The sequence below is a fragment of the Corvus hawaiiensis genome, chromosome 3 (genome assembly GCF_020740725.1).
Source record: "Corvus hawaiiensis isolate bCorHaw1 chromosome 3, bCorHaw1.pri.cur, whole genome shotgun sequence".
NCBI lineage: Eukaryota > Metazoa > Chordata > Aves > Passeriformes > Corvidae > Corvus > Corvus hawaiiensis.
The window spans coordinates 117,794,094-117,813,188 of record NC_063215.1 but is presented as its reverse complement, the minus strand read 5'-3'; the positions used below and the strand labels follow the sequence as shown (position 1 = coordinate 117,813,188).

The 19,095-nt window shown below is 43.3% G+C and overlaps 1 protein-coding gene across 12 annotated transcripts in view; it reads right to left on the bottom strand.

Annotated features, from left to right (window-relative positions):
• USP34 (ubiquitin specific peptidase 34) overlaps positions 1 to 17,012 on the bottom strand; it is a 112,737-nt gene extending 95,725 nt beyond the window's left edge. For all 12 annotated transcript variants that reach the window (XM_048297363.1, XM_048297370.1, XM_048297368.1 and 9 more), the window contains exon 1: positions 16,870 to 17,012. In XM_048297363.1, coding sequence (XP_048153320.1) covers positions 16,870 to 16,912 — 43 coding nt within the window. In that variant the 5' untranslated portion in view covers positions 16,913 to 17,012. The remainder of the gene's footprint in view (positions 1 to 16,869) is intronic.
• Between the last annotated feature and the right edge of the window lie 2,083 nt (positions 17,013 to 19,095).

Sequence of the window (19,095 nt, the reverse complement as noted above, 5' to 3'; positions counted from 1 at the left end):
CCAAACCACAACAAAACTACCAAGATAAGAACAATGTGCTGGGTACATATAAGGTTATTTCAGACTGAGCTGATGATTATTGCTTTCAAATATAGACACCTCTATCGTGACATTTAACCATAATGAATCACTAATCGGCAAAATGATAAAGGCTTACCACATTTATTACAGAGGAAACCAGAACAGTTCTGTACTGAGTTCAAACCCCGAACACTTCACTGAGGGATTATCAAATGCCCCACTTCCCTCTAAAAATGCTTCTACACTCAAATAAGGCCAACATCAGTAGGTCCACAGCTCCACTTACGCAGCACCTTATTTATATCCCAGAGCACTGGATTCTGTCTCCTGGCCACACACCTTTCCCCAACTACCAGTGCACAATTCTTGCTTCCTCCTTGTCTTAAATTTCCAAACACTTGTACAATTATCTAGCTGCTACACAAATCAAGGTAAGTATTCCTTTTAAGTGGATCTTTGCATTTATAACACAACTAAGTTTTCATCTCCACATTTCACAAGAAATTTCAAGTATTACATGTTCACAAATCCACTTCACAAGCAAACTTTGTGGGAAAGGTTCTCGAACAGCAGCAAGCTCTTCAGAATCCCTGCCTCAACCTTCTCTCCAACCTCAGCCTTGCAAGGTCCTGTGTGATCCATCCACACAGGTTTCCAAAAACTAAAGCTAATGAATGTCTGTGGGCATGGATCAGAAAGAAAAGTTCAGAAGAAAACCACTTCACAGCATAATCACACTGAACAAATACTTACAACTTCTTTGAAATAAGGATATCATGTATGCACATACATCCACATTTTCATACATACAAATATAAAAACATCCCAAAAGCAGCCTCTGAACAGGATACCATCAGACTTTAAAAACCACTTTTCTGTCTCACTCCTGTAAGGCTTTAAAAATCCTACACAGCACTGGACAAAGCACAAGATGGAGAAGCAGACTAAAAGATGGGTACCACTCAATACCACCTTTTATTTTAAACACCACTAATTACCATGACAGTTGACTCTCTCAAGGCCAAAGCACAGCGCTGAAGAAACCAAGAACTCCATCACACAACTTAGGTCAAGCCTACCACAAAAGACAGATCCTTAGCTATAGATAGTATCTAAAAAAACAAGAAAACAACAAAAAAACCCCTGCCCAGCATCAAAGGTTCATAAATCTCTGTTTTCCCAATTTTGTCAGCATTGTTTCATTAAGATGAATTCCTTCAAACTTGACAGAAAAAACTGTTGACAATTTAGTAGCAACAAAGCTAATTTTACCTTGTAGGATCTTACACATCCATTTCTAACACTTCTTTCATCCCCCCCATCACCGTGATTAAACACACACTGTACCAAGCAGGACAGTAACTCCAACTTCCAGAGCAGCTTTTTCACTGCAAAAGTTTGAATCACTCCCAAACCTCCCTCTTTGAGATTATAAAGAACTGAAAGTTAAGCAAACTGGCCCCTTCAAAGCTACAATTGCCATGTAAAGGGGACAGAATAGAGAAGTTATGGAAATACTGAAACTAATGCCTCAGGTCAAAAAATAGGGAGGTATTTGCCCAAGTTGGAGAAACCTGTTATTTTCCTGTTTACGCATTCTACATCTCACACACTGACCAACTTCAACTGGTCTTATTTATTAAATCACTGCTAATTAATACAGTGGCTACAGACATGATTTCCCTTTGGGTTTCTGTACCTAGAAATAATACTGAGTTTATTCCTGAAAAGACAGGAGGCACCACACTGAGGCTGCAGTTTTCCATGGAGCTCAGCTAGGTCTGTGCTACCAAAACAGGCAGTGACACGTGGCAGGGCTTCTTCTCCTGGACCTTAGGTCGAGTTCTCTTTTGCTCCTTAGCAGAAATTATCTTGTTCACCTCTTAATTTGTGTCCTCACAACAAAATTTCAATTTTAGGCTTTTGATTTCCTCTCCGAGTATCAGCTCTGTGGATACTCCTGATTTACAGCACCTCTGTTTAGGGACACATGCAGCTTGAAGTACAGAAACAATTGGTTCTGAAGCATTTCTAAGATTTTTTTAATTGAAAAAAGTACTTACAGAAAAGCAATAGGAACAAACACACTCATTGTCAGTCCTGGGCATTTTCTGATTTCTGTCAGTTCTGTAAGAACTTCCTTGCCACATGATTTCACTTCCAAATGATGGTGTCGGCCTCTCCTTTTAAATTAGTTCTCTTCCACCTTGAATGGGCCAGTAGTTAAACCAGACTCATTCAGTTGTGAATAAAGCAAGCCCTTTATTCTCTCCCATGCTCCAGCATCCTGCCATGCCTCAGAACCTCCTCAATCTGCTGCCTCCCCACGTTCTCACACTTTCACTGTTTCAAATCCAGCAGTAACAACCATGTCAAACTTTTCCAAAAACTTCTACTTCACCCAGCCTCCTTCCTGCAAATTGATTTGGTAGACAGGACTTCTCCCTAGTTTCACACCTAAGGCAGTGATTCCCACAGGATGCACTACGGTATCCTTGTGCGCTCTGAGAGCCTCTGAACCTCATCAAAGTGGCAGCCTACGTGCTCTCCCCAGTAAGAACTGATAATATGTGCCCCAGAGCTTCCCAGCCACGCATTCCAGGATCTCTAAGTTTCTGTCTCAGCAGTGGCAGTCCGATCCTAGGCTCAGCTCCTTCGTGTCTGCATTGGCTGCTTCTTTCTCCAGGCACTCACAAGGCAGCAATATCAGAGATGTTCTCCTTCCCTATCTCTAAGCTCAACCTTCTCCTCCTTCCTTAAATTTGCTCTACCAAATCTTTCTTCTCAGTTAAAGCCTCTTAAACCTTTCTACCCTCCAGTTTCCCTCTTACTTTCCAGGCACACAAACACCTTCATCCTGAACTAGATCCAATTCCACAATCAATATATCCCAATTCAAGCCCACACTAAAATGGCACCTATAGCCATGCATTTCAAACACCATCAGCACTCCTGCAGGAACCCCACGAGACAGTGAGGGAACCGCACAAATCCAGCTTCCAATCCAGCTGAAAACTACCCACATTCTTGCTGGCTTTGTAAGCCATGGAATACTCAGGCTGGCAGTTTGAGAGCAGGGGAAGCTAGGAAATGTGAGGAATGTGGAGCTGGGAGAAGTAAACACCTTTGCAGTAACCAGAGTTGTAAAATTGCCACACCCCATCTGGAACAACTTCACCCCAATATTGCTCGTCCGTAGGCAAAGACGTGGTTACTATTAAAGTCTCAAAAAACCAGAACACTGAAGGCTTTAAACAGATCCATCCAAGACAGAAGTAACCAGCAGAAAGAGGAAGAGCAGGATGTAGGTAAATTCCAGCTAAATATATTCTACCAATATAATGCAGTAAATGGGGTCTTTCCACATACTTGCAAGGGCTCATCTCACTGAGTAGTCACAAGATGGTTTAGAGATCTTTTTATCACAGTAACACCACAGAAGAAAAAGCTGAGCTGCTTAACTAACCTGATTTAACATCATCTAGTCTATAAGTTTTCAGATATTCTTAAAAAAAAAAAAAAAAATCAGACTGACTTAAAGCGTAATTGTTTATTCAAGTAGCTGATGAGAAGCCAAAACACACAATGGTCAAAGTAAAAATTTAAAACATTTCATATTAAAAAAAAAAATTAAAAAATAGTATTTCCTTGCTGTTTCCCCAGTCTCCTGTTTTACTTGGCCAGCTTTAAATGAAACCTTGGGTGATTTACCTAATCTTTCACAGAAGGGTGATTTGCTAAAAGTGTGTTACAGTACTAGAAACAACACTAGCTCCCAAACTCAGAAAAAACCCTATAAATAAATTGACTAAACCAAAAAAATGACAGAAGATGAGAAAAATACAAATCAACTGCAAAGAACAGGGCAATACAATTTCAGAATACAACTGTGGCCAAATGAAGCTGAGCTCCTAAGTGCATTTTTAGCAAGAACTTCAGAGCTAGAGGAACACACTGTAATTAGACCTCAAGGACAACCATCATGCTGGACTTGTGGGGAATATCTTATATCCAAAGGTCACTTATCATACCAAGTACAAAATCAAATGGCAAGCAAAAATAATCACTTTTGAAAGCATACTTTCTCTACTTTCAGAAACACAACCTAGTCAAAAGTAAATAACACAAAACTCTTTAAAATCTTTAACTCTAATTTCTCCATATTCCAAACTGTAACGAGGTCCAGTTGCATATGGATTGTGTTCCCTCCCCCTCCTCCCCCAAGCCTCATCTGATATCAGCTTCACATGGGAAAGACCAGATCACTTGCAGAATGAACATTATTCTCAGAAATTGTTCACCGGTACAGAATAAACAGAGGAAATGAGCCATACACTAAACAAAACAGCATTAGGAGCAATAACACTAATCTTGTCAGAAATATAGATGTATATAGATATAAAAATGTGTAACTTTTTGTGTGAGTACCATTGTTCGCACAGAGAACCAGCACATTTTTTTCAATGCATTGAGATGTTTTCAGTGATTAGTAGGGGGTTTCTTTTTGCTTAGGATCAACAGCATGTAAGATGATAGCCACAGAGTTCAGCATCTCCCATTCCCTTTCTACTTTCACGTATTAGAATTACTTTTTTTTATTATAAAGAATTTATGACTGCCTTAGATTAATTCACCACAGTTCTTCCCGACCTTTATTGGAGCCATCCTTGACAAGTATTTAATAGGACAGCATCAGCTTGAAGTTCAATGGCCAGAGTTTAACTGTCCAGACTTCCCTACAACTTTTCAGTGAGGAAAAAACGTCGTCTTTCTACCTCTCTGTCTCCAGAACATAAAAGCATCCCAGAATACTGACTAGATATGCATAATAAAAGAGAAGCACAACTGCAGAATGAACTAGAAAATACAAAAAGTTAATTCTTTGGTATTAGAAACACTGTTCAAATGTCAGGAACAATCAGATCTGTAACCCCCAAACACTACAGCAATACAATTCTATAATGGCCTGGTTAGGGTGCTTGAGTGCCTTTAATGCTACCTTGATGATACTCATCACACCACCAGAGCACTCATCACACCTCCAGCCCACAACACACCTCAACTCATTTTAAGTCTACATCCAACTCTATACTTCTTGTATTTATAAATATTACAACTCGGTAAATAGATTGCTTTCCTGCAAGATTTTGACTATGAAGTATACAAATATTAAAACACAAATATCGTGAAGACAACATAATGGCTTAAGGACAGGAATTAGCAACTTTAAGAGTCTCATTTCCTTAAAAAAAACAAGCTGTACTTGTGTCAGAGACAAACTTTTGAAGAAAGGCAATTTCAACAAATCTGACAAAGGTTTGCAAGTCTAAACAATACTGTGTTCTTAGGAATGGAAATACAGGAGCTACTCAAAAGACTAAGGAAAAAGCAGTTACAACTGGTGTCCCCAACGTCATCTGCTGGTTATTCAGCACCTGAGTAATTCCTCACAGCTGCCATGAGATCAGAAGCACCTAAGGAATTCTAATTCAGTATTCCAGTGCACAGCACAGTTGCACAAAGAGCAGAACAAGCCTTGGTATGTTCATCAACCAGACAGCATTTCTAAGATACAATTTCACCAGAACAGGGAAATCAGCTGACCTCAGGTAACCGCTACCTTTTATCTCCTGTTTCTCTGCAAACACCAGCGAGTTCTCTCTTTCAATCTCTACATTTCCCTTCCCATCCCATCTCCCTTATCTTCTCCAGCAAACACCTGTTCTCCTTTAATCATAATAAGTTAATGCAGTCTGGAGCAAAACAGCAGCAGCTGGCTCTGGGCAGCTGTATGAAATTGAAGAATTGGCACCTTGCAGGAGTGATGCCACCCTAAAGTTTTCATCATGCTAGGTCACGTTTGCTTTGGGTTAAAATGCCCCCTTTAGAATGGCTGCAGAAGTCTACCTAAGCCAACAGCCGTCCTTAAGAGCATCTGACAACTTTCACCTTCCCAAAGAGAACTTGCCACAGGCACTGCTTCCAGGAACAGTTCCACACTGTTTTAAATGCAGTTAAATGCTAACGAGCAGACGATACCCAGACTTACCCAGCACACTGGAGCTGGGTCTACCCAGAACTACCCCAGTCAACTACAATCTAAATAAACTCTTAGATACAGCATCTTAAGTGTAAAACAGCACGAGCCACGCCAGGTCCAGCAGCAGCACTGCACCTTCCACACAAAGCCAAGCCCAAGTTGCTACACCGTGTAAACTCACACTGTTCCCACTCAATGAGCCACAGCTCCAAGCTCACCAATACTGAATCCAAGAATGCCTAACAGTGGAAATCTGGCTTGGATAAAATGGGAATGTGAAATACGTAATTCAGGTTGGATTATGCCAAGGACTGAGGAACAAGCAGTATCCCATGCAGCACAGAGTGGCACAGATACAGAGAAGGAGGAGACTCCCATCAAAGGTTCAAAGAGCAGAATGTGCTTCCATCAGTTAAACACTGTGTAATGCACATACAGCCTTTCTGATCAAACACCAGTAGGAAATGGGGTAAGACCAGCTTGTGGAGTATCTGGCTGGGAATGGAATAAACGGGGCCAAACTGCACCTTGCTCTGGCTCTGCTGGCCCAAGAAGAGTCTCCAGGAGTCTCCACATTGTCCTTTTCATACCCCCAGCTTCTGAGAGGGCTCCCCGGGCCCAGCACAGCACAGCAGGAATGTACAAAGCTGCTCCCAGCCAGTGGGATGTCCACGCTGCTGCATTTCCATGGAAGCCTGGCAGTACAGCAGGGCTGAGCCTGGGCCCAGGAGCGTTCATCAGCACTGGTTCCATGTCAATCATATCAGACAGAAGGAGTCTGAAGGATCTGTGGGATCTCTGCACCTCCTAATGCTTCTGTTATCTTGGAATTCTCAGCAGACAAGATATTGCAGTCCTCCCTCTCCAGGGAAAGGCAAGTTACATATTACTAAGGAAAAAAAACCCAAAAAGCAATTTCAAAGCATCTGTGCCACTCATTGGAGTTTAGCAACAGAAAAAAAAAAAAAAAGAAAAAGTAGCAGTCTTATTTCAGAGTCCTATTTTAATTCAGGATTGTGAATTGTCTTTGACTCCAAGATGTTACAATTCTGGGAAGACTGTGGTTTTTTCTTTATATTGAAGTCGTCATAGTTCCTCTTTTAATTAAGAAAAAACCAACAAAACAAAACCAAAAAAACCATCTCAATTTAGGCAGTATTTCCACAATCAAGTCTGCCTGACATCACCAAAACACATACTAGATGTGGAAAGTCAGGCTGCCCATCATAATATTTTGACAACAGCCACTGCAAGTTTCTTAAGGAATCAATGCAGGATTGGACAAGCACTGCATAATTCCAGCATTTCCTAGCATATCACTAATTATCCCAAGGTAAATTTCAAAGCTAGGGCTGACACCGACACTGCCAAAACTACTGCTCAGATAAAGGATTGCTTGCTTTCAGTTTACAAGAGAGTACTTGCATTCTTTCCTTTCAATAACATAATGTATCAGTACTTGAATGACTCTGCGTTTGAATAATTTTTCTCTAATACTCCAGCTCTGGACTTCTTTAAAAACACTCCTTTAAGGTGAAGACATAGAACTCAGTCTATCAAACTACTTCGTAAGTAAAACAAAGATTTAATTACATGAACGAGGTTCCAAAAACTAAAGAGGTTTTCTATTAGTCTTAATTAGAAGCAGCAAGGAATGCAAAAATTAAAATACCTACTCCAGGAAGCATTCTATTTTCAAGAGAGAACTTTGCAAATTAGTTCAGCTGTACTACTTGGCACGCTGTGAATCAGTTTCAGACAACAACAGCAGCCTTCCCCCACAACCAGAAAGAAAAGGCCCACGACTGAGCCACCCTGGCCCATAAGAAGCAACAGATTACCAGTAGATTTACAACAAAAGCATGTAATGACTGTGCTCCAGGTTTCAGGGACAAAATCTGTGAGAGGCAAATATGATTAATTCATTTCTTACAAAGTATATTTAAGCCTCCTTAAACAAGGAGATGAGAGGTAAATGGGCAATGGGTCATTATCCTCAATGGAGCTTCAGGCAGTTCATTGAAAGCCCAGGAAGAGCTTGCTCAGCATTTGAACTCCAAGGCTTTATTTGTTTCCATCAGCACAGGTGCAAGCAACACTCATTCAGAAAGGACAATAAAATCCTGAGGAAGGATAGGCAAGCAATAAAGTCACTGTCTTTCAACTTTCAGATACACACTCAAATTTTGCATTCCTTTGTGCCTGATAATCTGTATTTAGTAAATCTCTCAAACACACAATGTATTAGGTAATTTGCTGGCTAAAACATATAATTTTTAGAAGATGATGGATTGAAAGAAATAAGAGAAATAAAAAATAAGAGATGGCTGAAGGCAATGCATGGGGTCTATACAAGTACATCCAAGACAGCAGTGAAGTTCCCTGACAAGCATCCCCCACAACCAGAAAATGTATTTACAGATGCCATTTTGATATAAACAAATGTTTTTACAGGTCTCATATCAGCAAGTACACATGGGGCAGTATCTGTAGCTATGGCTACACAGAGTTCAAATCCAAGTCACTCTGGAAAGACTCAAACTGGCACTGTTGTTCAGACCATCAAGTTTCCAAGACACTGATGGAAACTGATTTCAATTTCTGATCAGCTTGATCAGACTGCATCTACTCTAAATATTACATCAGCAGATCAAGCACTGACACCTGTGACTTGAAATACTGTGGTATTCAAGTTTCACGTCATACATTAAGGAAAGAAAGTAGTTTGGAGGAAAAAATAGTTCACCTTTAAGTAAACCAGCAACAGTTTGTTGTTAACTGTGAAAGAAGTCAGAGACCAGCCAACACAGACAAGGATTTACTTCACTGACTGTCCTTCAACTAAGCAGGAGAACTTACTTTTACCAAGCTTTTGAGCTCACACTCCCCAGTGTTATCCCGTAAGTTCCAAGAAGGAAAAAATAAAGTTTTCAATATCTTGTATCAATTGTTGACTGTGAGCCCAGAGTGTAATCCCACCATGCACCTCCTGTCCAGAACACAGGTGCCTGACAAGGGTGGATAAACTGTGCTACACATGCCTTCCACAGACAGCCCATTTCCCAAATTCTTCAGTAGATATTGATATTCTGGCCCCTCTACAGCTTTTCTGGAGCTGCCCTCCCAAACATGCCACTGTCCATTTCCAGCACTTTTCACAGCTTCTCCAGGCAGATAGAGCACAGAAGTGAAAGCACTGTCAGTTTTGTTGATGCCCACGGAGTTCAGAATGAAATCTGGTGAAGAGATCTGCAAAGAACAGAAACTACTGGCAGAAAATGACTCTGTTTTTCAATTCACACCCACTTAAAAGTAATTTTACTGCTGGTGAAAACCATGGGGCTTGTATTGAAACCTAAATGATGAAGAATTTAATAGTTACATGTCACAGAATAATAAATAGGCAACCGAACACTTCCTAAAGATGAAATTAAACTCTTGATAAAATTTATCAAATCCCCCCAAAATGACCTGGGAAGCACAATAGAAAGATAAAGACAATGACTGTTGAACAACTGTAGTGGCACAGCATTAAGCATGTATCTCCTGCTTCTATACACAATTACATAGATTAAAAACTCTCAAGTGGAAGTCAGTGCAATGAACTGGAGGCTTCTTCAATGTGTGGAAAGCACGGAAAAAGGCAAAAGAAGTTTTGCCACTCACCTCCTTGATGGGAACCAATGGTCTGCAGGGATGCTGATCTAGAAACCAAGTCTCACTTGTCACGGGTTTCTCAAGTCTTATTTACAGCCCTTCTACAAATTAGCTGAATAAAGGTCAACTCCCAAAGGTGCATTTTCCACAAGGACTTTTTCTGACTAGTTTCAACTTCTTCCACCGGTTGTTCCAGCACTAAATCTCATGAGCAGTTCTATACAAATGCACAGAACTGCAATGCACTTGCACCAGAGCTCCCTTGAGAAGCTCACCATCCATCAGACGCACTGGATTTGAACAATTCCAGAAATAAGACTTTGCAAATCTACAAACGAGCTGGATATTTTTACTAAGTGACAAGAACACCACAGAAATCCTCACAGTTGCATGTCCATGTTTAGCATTCAGATTGCAAATCAATTCCCATACAAGGAAAGGAACAAAGTGGAAAGAACGGCTTCTCACCTCTTCACATTTTCAAGAAATTGCCAATTTGCTGCACAAAATGAAAGAAGAAATCACCTCAATATCAGCTTAAACAACAGAAATTAAATGGCCACAACTCTGTTTAATTGCAGCATGCTGTTACTATGAGCAGCACTGAGTAATCAGCACAACCACTTGCTCCTGAGGATGGTAAGAATCTTTTTCACATTGTCCCAGCATCCAGACAACTACAAAGGTGTAGCCTGGGCTACAGAAACCCCTATTAGCTACCTGAAAAGAACTCAAAGAAGTAAACAGATCCAATAAAAGGAACCAAGAAGTAACCATTGCTCTTCCCTCCCAATCACTTAAATGCCAAATCACAGCCTGCTCATCACTTGGACACAGAACACGATTCCAGGATTTGCTTTTCTGACTCAATGTCAGTTGAACACAGGAAGACGGGAGCAAACTGCAGTGACATGGAGAAATCAAGCAGCAAGGAGTTAAAACCTGTAACACAGAAAGTCTGGATCAGCAATTTTACTGTTTAACACGGAAGAAAAAAAGAAGCAAAAAGGAATTCTATGAATTAAAAGAACGGGCAAGGCTCATAATGGCCTGAAGCGTCTCCATGGCAGACAAAACCATCAATCTCCCAAAACCAAGGCATCACCTCCAAGGCAGGCCGAGGGAAATGGAGCCAGGTCTGCTCTCCAAGATCCTGCCCCCTGAACCCCAGAGTGACACTGAGCCCAAGCATCTGTAGTGCCCCACTACACTCTGCACCACCTCTGTATCCAAGGACAGCCCCAAGAGCGGCTCTGGTAGAAGAACTGACACCAACAACATCCCAGATAGCCTAAAACACATTACCTTGGACTTGGCTCAGGAATTGCTTGAGACTTGGGTGACTTGAAAACTACCCTTGTGGAGGGAAAGCAATATGGCACCAAACACATCAGAAGAATAATCACACAGGAAGATTTCCTACACGGGAAACACGATGACTTCTAGCTCTACACTGATCAAGTATCTTTTGAATGTGAAGCAAGGGATGCTTTTCTTTTCCTCTCTTGCTCTCTTCATTTTCCTTGAAGTTATCCACTAACTAATCCACTCCACAGTGGTAGAGCCTCGTGGCTTTAAGGATATTGTTCCAAGTACTTATCCAACAGAAGATTTCCCTATATACAAAGAAAAGCATTTCAGTAAATACTCGTCAATGGTCTGTAACTCACAACAAAACTCAGCAGAATGGGATTTACGTAACTCGTCTTCAGCATCACTGATCAAGTGGCTTGAGCAATGAGAAGGAACCAGTTTGCAGCAGCCTGAACAGGAAAAGTCTCAGGACAAAATCGCTTCTGATCACATCAAGTAACATGAACCGACATAATTGTACAGAACAAAAGCTGAAATATCTTTCCAAAAATAGAAGCCTTTTAGCTACGAAAGTCACAGAGCTTTTCCTTCAATTGCTTTACAACTACAAACAAAACAACTTTGTCTTAGTGTCACCTTCCCTTTCACTTTAGAAAGTTCACAATTATCAAGGATACAAGTTCCTCCTTCCATTTTTTGCCTCTGTTTACTCCAGTTCATTTGGAGTAGCACCTCAGCACAATCCACAACTGCAATTTGGCAGTACTGCTATAAATAAAAGGTTCTTTTCATTTTCCTTTAAGCCTGGCGGCTCATTGCCTTAAAAAGGGTCAAAGCCAAAAGTAAACAAGAAAAAATTACTGAATTTCAGTGTTATAAACAAGTGACTTTCTTTTCTTCAACAGGAGACAGCAAAGATCTATAAGGTTGGGCAGTTACCCCAATAAATCCTCCATGGCATCTCTGCAGAGGTTCTGAACATGGAAATATCATTTAAGGGGGGAAAAAAAGATGAATCTTTTAAAAAACGCAGGAAAAAAAAGGAAAGAAAAAAGCCATGCAACAGAGACAATTTCTACAGTTTTGCACAAGAGGAATCATCAAACAGCCAAATGAAACTTTAGATCTGCACAAAACACTAGAGGTAATCGAATAATCAATCCTGAAGTTTACAGGTAACCACTGAACAAGTGAGAGCAGCTCTTGGAGACCAAGTGATGTTAATGATGCAATATTTGTAATAATTTTATAACACACCCTCAATATTTGAGTTCTCACAGCATAAAATATTGATCCTCTCCAGATCCCAAGGAGCAAACTGAATGCTGCAATGTTTCGGAATACAATTTCTCACCTACCTCAAGGTAAACATACCCTCACCCAACCTCCAAGGCTACTCTTTGTACCTCCTACATGCCAAAACAACATGACAAGGAGTCAAGCCAAGAATCTCCAGCATCCAAATACAGGGCTATCCTGAAACTACACAAACAGTAAAGCACTCCAGTACCTCAAGGGTTTTATGGACCTGATCATTCTGGGAGCAGTTCTGCAGGCCAGCTGACAGTGATAACAGACAGAAAACAACAGTGTGAGTCCACATTCATCTCCTGTGCTTCAGTAAACTGGGGGGGTGTTTTGGGTTGGTCCTTGGGGTTTTTTATTTTTCTGGTTTACTAAAGAGAAAACATAAGGTGAAAGACAGCCTGCAAGCTGGCATAGTAGAAAAACATCTAGAAGGCTCTAATCATCAGTGTGAACTGATTCTATAAGATTTTAGAGATGATTGGAAAAAAAAAAAAACAGGCTAAAGAGGTAGTAATTAAAAAAAGTGAAGCAGAATGCTGGGAAGAAAACAAACTTTGTTCCCAGAAACCAAGAACTGGGAATAACCGAGGCCTACCAAGGTAACCTAAAACCACGGCTGCCACTACATAATAAAACCTATTTTTCCATGTTGTAATCTTTGTTTCTTACTTTCATAAAACCCAAACCAAACAAGAAGAACAAACCAAACCTAAACCAAAATCATCTACGGGGTTTTAAGTCAACACACATCAAGATCAGCTGCAGTCCCAAAGGGAAGCCTCGTAGGCAACCAAGCTGAGCTGGGCTCTCTGGGACACGCCACGGCCAGGACTGCGAGGACGCTGACTCAGGACTGGTCTGAGAACCAGACTGGCACTTCCAGCTAAGAAGAGGCACTCCCAGGCACACAAGGACAGTCTTGCACTCAACAAACACTCAGCACGGAGCACCACATCCTCAAGACTTGGGAGTGAAGCCCCCACAGGGATGGCATCAACCTACAGGCAGCTCACACTATGCCCATGGCTCCAGGTGGGACACAGCAACCTGCAGAACTCCTGTAAGAGACCTGAGACAGCAAAGCCCACCTCTGATGCTCCATTTCTGTATTTCTGGCTCACTTTAGGGTTAAGATTATCTGGGTATCCGTGCAGTGCCCAGCAAAACAGAGCTGTTCTGATCAGGGCCTCTGGACAGCACAGAAATGTAAATATTACTCAAGAACAAATGAAACTCAATATAAACCCTCCTAGATTGACAAGACCTGGCATCCAAAGAAACCAAGGAATGCAAAGTGTATCAGGGTTCATTTTGGGATACAGAATGCTGTAAATTAACATAAAAGCACAGAATGTCCTCAATGCACTTTTCCTGTAAAATCTGTGTACATTTAAATGAGCCCCTATAATTAATGCCATGAGAATCTGTTCTTAAGCCTTTTGTAAATAAGTGGCCTTATCTTAAAAAACAGCCCATTGTGTCTTCCCTTTTTTCTTCTAATAAAGGCTACTAAAAATGTTTATATTGTGGAAGATTAATTAAAGAAAAATCAGACTCTTTATAGACTTCACTCCTATAAAACCTTGCCTGGGATAATGTAAATGATGCTAAGAAACCTACAGTGAGAAATTAAGACTGTTTGCTCTGATTGAACAGATTGTCTTACTGTGCAAAAACTCCTCTAAAGTCTGGGCATTTCATAGGGGAATTTGCATTTTACTGAGTTCCTGGATCAAATCATAACTTGAAATTACTACTTCTTCTCAGGAACTAACTTCAAGATCAGGGAATTTACTGGGTCTAACATGCAGATCAAATGCTGAAAATCAAGATGCTGCAAGAGAAGAAAAAGAAATATATACCAAAAAAACCAACACTGCTGATTCTGCCCACAGAATATTGCCTGCTTCTCATGCTTAAGCACAGCAATATATGTTAAATACATACATGCACACTTGCACACCTTTGGCCAAAAAAATAAGCTTTTCAATCCACAGGTTTCCAGTTCAGCACCTCAGGCAGCCCCTGAGTGCCACAGACCCAGGACCATTGACTGCCTGTGCCAAAACCAGGCCTGAGGACCTGGAGTCTTCCCAGGACATAACCCTGGGCCTACACAAAGGTCACTGCTGCTGGACGAAATCCCCAGCTCTGCACACTGTTATGGGGTGTGGGTTAATACTGTAGCAGTTTGCAGTGGAACTAATATGCTTCTGATAAAAATATGCCTGTTTGTTGGCAGAGCTGCTCAGTTTCACCCTTCTGTCACCCATCAGTTGGTAACCTCTTAGGAAGAAAACAGGAGCTTCCCACGTGTTCCTTCCCAAACACCACGTTGAGAGCTGCTGTCAACTCCCTTTCCAAGTCACCTGTCATGCAATTGATACCAAATTATATTCTGTAAACATTAAAGCAAATGAAGACAAAAGCCAGTGTGTGGCCACGTAAAAATGTTTTGTTTAGCAAGAAGATTGTAAAGCAAGGAGATGCTGTTTCCTGGACCTCTCTGAAAACCCTGCTTGGGTAGTTCCGGTGCAGAGCTGCTCCCAAATGCTCCGTGGGCAGCAAAGGAAACGTTTTGCTGGCAGCCTGTGGCTCACACATTTCGGGCATGACCTCATTCTTTACTACCACTTTTCATTTCTGCTGCAGTGTTTTAAAAAACCAAGGCTTGACATCATTTTTGTATTATGTACCTTTCATTATTACTTAAGGAACACAAATAATTCAACTGGAAGTTACAAAAGAAAACCATCCCTCCCTCACAGCTCAGTCTCACCCAGTGAGAAGGGAGCACCATCACATGTCTTTGTATCCAAACACACACACACCAAACAGTTCTGGTGAATTTCAGTGCGCTTCTTTCTCTGAAGGGAAGGCCAAACCTAATGTTACTTAAACAGCATTTTTGGAAATTAACTACATAGCAGTAGTACTTCAGAATTTTCCTAATAGATTTTGACTTTCAAATACATATTTCCTTCTACTTAATAGCAGAGATATATCTTGTATAATGCAGAACCATTAAATTATCCATACCCCAGTTTGCTATATATATATATACCTATATAAGAAAAGAATTGTTAAAGTGATTGAAGACCTTGCTTTACCTGTAGGGAAATATCTGTCTACATCAATCCCAATTACCTTAAAACACCTGTAAAAATCAATTCATACTGGAATTTCAGGGATTCCTTGAAATACCAAATTTAATGTGGCAACTTTTTTCTATATGATCATACCAATCCCAATCAAGTTTAAGCAATGATTACTTATCAACCCATTCAAAGCAACTGAAGTTTTCTCTTCCAACAAGAAGCTATCATATACCATCGATAATTCAGTCTTATGTTGAACCTACTGTTTAAATAACCATTTGGTGTGTAATATCAACATAATCTGACTTATTCCAGCCTCTGAACTCTCCTGAAAGTTACTTTTACACCTACATTTTTACTTCTCAAAGCTGGCCACCACTAAATATTCTATTTCCCCAGCAAGAAAGAAGCCAACATTCAAGCACTGTAGGATCCTAAGGAAGAACAAACTGCACATGGAAGTGGGCCTCAGGAGAGTGAGGACAACTCTACCCAAACCCTGTCCTAGGCAGCATTCTATGCTCCACTCTCCTGGAACAGGATTTGCAGTGTAACCAGGAAAAATGCCATGTTCAAGATCCAAGATAGTTAAACTTCCCACTAATCACAAACTTCAGCTGGTAAGTTGTTTCAATTCCTCAGCATCCGTACAAATGGTGTTTTTTTGGTCTTTGTTCATGAGGCAGAGCTCCTGAGAAGCTGGGAAGGTACCTCGGCTGCCACGGAGCGCAGGTTCCAAGGGATACACGAGGCCTACAGGGAATTTCGTGCCCTTAACGCTCCTGATTCCAGCGGCAGCGGGGGGAACACCTGCTGTATCACCCCTCCGACCCTGCCGGTAACACTCGTAAAGAGAAAACTTCGGGAGAGAGCCAGAGACCACCCCCGAAGCCAAACACCCGGGAGCACCTTCCCAACCTCGCCAAGCCGAGCCAGGCTCCTCCAGGCGCCGCTTCCCTCACAGCTTCGGGAGAATCGGTGCCCGAAAAGCACCTGCACCGCGTACCGAGGCCAGGCACAGGGAGGAGAAGGCAGGATCACTTCGAGCCGCCTTTGCTGCTGCTGGTTAAAAGGGACCCAGCCCAGGCCCGGCTGCCCCCGGAGCGGCTCCCGGGCAGCTCCTCAGCCCGGCCAGGCCTCGCCGCGGCTGCCGGGGATGCGGATCCCGAGGGAAAGGGGGGATGGAGCGGGGACACGGCGGCGGCGGGCCCGCCCCAGGCCGCGGGGAAGGAAGGGGGAAGGAAGCGCCGAGCAGGGCATGGAGGGAGCTCCTCCATGGCCGGGGAGACAGGGAACCCCGCGCCCGGGAGGCCCGAGGCGGGCGGGGAGAGGCGAGGAAGGAGGAGAAGCGGGGCTGTAACCCGGTGCAGAGGAGGGTCCGCGGGGTCCCGGCCCGGGGGGAGGGAAGCGGGGGAGGGCGGCCGCACTTACTCTCATTTAACACCTCCAGCAGCTCGGCGCAGCTCTCACACATTGTTCATTAACAGCAGCAGCCGCCGCCGCCGCCTCCTCCCGACCATTGATTGATCCGCTCGGTGCTGCTGATTGATGATTGATGGGGGCCGGGGCGGGGGTCACCGGGGGGGAGGGGAGGGAGGGGGCGGGAAGGAATGGGAAGAGAAGGGGGGGGGGGGGGGGAGAGGCAGGGGCCGGTCTGGGATCCGGGGCGGCTGATCAATGCAAATGAGCCTGTGGCGGCGGCGGCGGGCGGCAGCGGCGGGGAGGAGGAGGAGGAGGAGGAGGAGGAGAAGCCGAGTCACTCACTGGCTCCCAGGGACTCCACGCGCCGCCATTTTGCTGAGGGGGAAGGAGGAGGAGGAGGAGGGGACGGGAGCGAAGCGGGGGACAGGGCGCTCGGGCGCCGCTCGGCAGTTTCCGACCAGGCAGGGGGAGGCGAAGGTGGCCGAGTCCCTCCTCCTCCCTTTTCCCTCTCGCCCCGCCTTCCCACCGCGGTTCCGAGCGGCGGGATGGCGAGCGGGGAGGAGGAGGAAAGGGGGCGGGAGGGTAAAATGGCGGCGGCGGCGGTTGGGCGCGCGCCCGGTGAAGGGCGGGAAGCGCCTCTCCCTGCCCTCTCCCCTTCTCCCTGCCCTCTTCCCGCCTCCCGCGGCCGGGAATCTCCGCCAGGAACGCGCGCACGCCGCCGCTGTGACAGCGACGTGGGAGCGGCTTCTCCGGCGTCCCCGTTCCCTCGGTGCCTGGAGCCGCGCTCCTGCCGCGCTCGCCGGGCTGTCTCGGGGACCTCCCGCCTGAAGGGAGCGCTTAGCACGCTAAGCCGAGCTCGGTAGCGAGGAAGCTCCCGGCTTCCAGGCGGGTTTCCAGGTCTTTTGGGTGGTTTATTGGCGTTTTCCGCCGTCGGGGAGCGGGACGGAAGAGCCGCCGCCATCTCCTTCCCGCCCAGCGCGGCTGAGGGGAGCCGGGGGCACCTGTGGGCGCCGCCGACCCGGATCCCGAAAATGGGCTTTTGGAGGGCTACGGTAGCGTTTTCTGCTAATAATGAATTTATTTTTACCTCATAGTTTTCTGCCCTGGTTTTTTTGCCCCCCCTTCTTGGGCCGTGATTTATTCTGTACAATGAGCAATGGCATCTCTGACTGGCTGGAATTAGCCTTTTCTAAATAAAAGACACGGTCAAAATAAACGAAAAACTTTAATTGAGGATACATAATTTATGCTGTTACAACTACCGGCTAGTTTACTCTATCTTGGATAGATTTTGAATGAGGGTTCAAACCCGTGGATGACAAATTTTCAGGGAAACATCTGTTTACCATTACCAACTTTTTTTTTTTTTCTTTTTTTTTTCTTTTTTTTTTGCCATCCCTCAATCCTGCTCCCTCTCCCAGGTACATGTAACTGGAATATGGATCACATGATAGAGCTTGGCTGGTTTTTCTCCCCAAAGTAGGCACTTCCCGAGTATTAAGCGCTATTTTTTATTTCTGTAGTACCACCCAGTGGTGAGTCCGTGTGTTACTCTGAACGCTTCGAGTTTACCGACCTGTACACAGGATTAAAAACCCAAATCTATTAGTAGCCGCAATGCAGATGCAATATAGTTTAGTAGAAAGTAAAATAGAATCACCAAATAAAGGGGGGGGGGGGGGGGGGATTTGTTTTGAATTCCTTAGTGGCTGTCTCATACTTCTTCCACTTGAAATAAATCTGATGGCATTGTGCAGATGCAGTTCTGGTTATTTTTTTTAATTCCATGTGCATATTTATCTAGGATGATAACACCATGGTGGTTGTGTGTAACCTCCCAGTCCAGGGCCACAGAATGCTCACCTCCAAACAATCCTCAAGGCATCACTTTGTTAAAGTAAGACAGAAAATTCCCCTGCTGTTTAAAAATAAGAGACAATTTACTGTAAACAACAGGTAGGGAACAACTACAGTGCAAGTCAGGAATATACTAGAATGATGATGTTTCACCCAGAGTTCTTGTCACTGCTTGGTTTTGAAATACTTTCCAAGTTAGGTTTATCAATGAAGATAGTTATTCATAAATATTGCCTGCTGACATTTCCTTTTTACTAATTTAAACTAATACAGAAAATTAACTTGAGAGTCTACAGGAGACATAGATTCCTTGTCTGTCACTTCAATTCACATAACATGTAAATGCAAGTGTATTTCAAATGATTTCTGAGAATCACA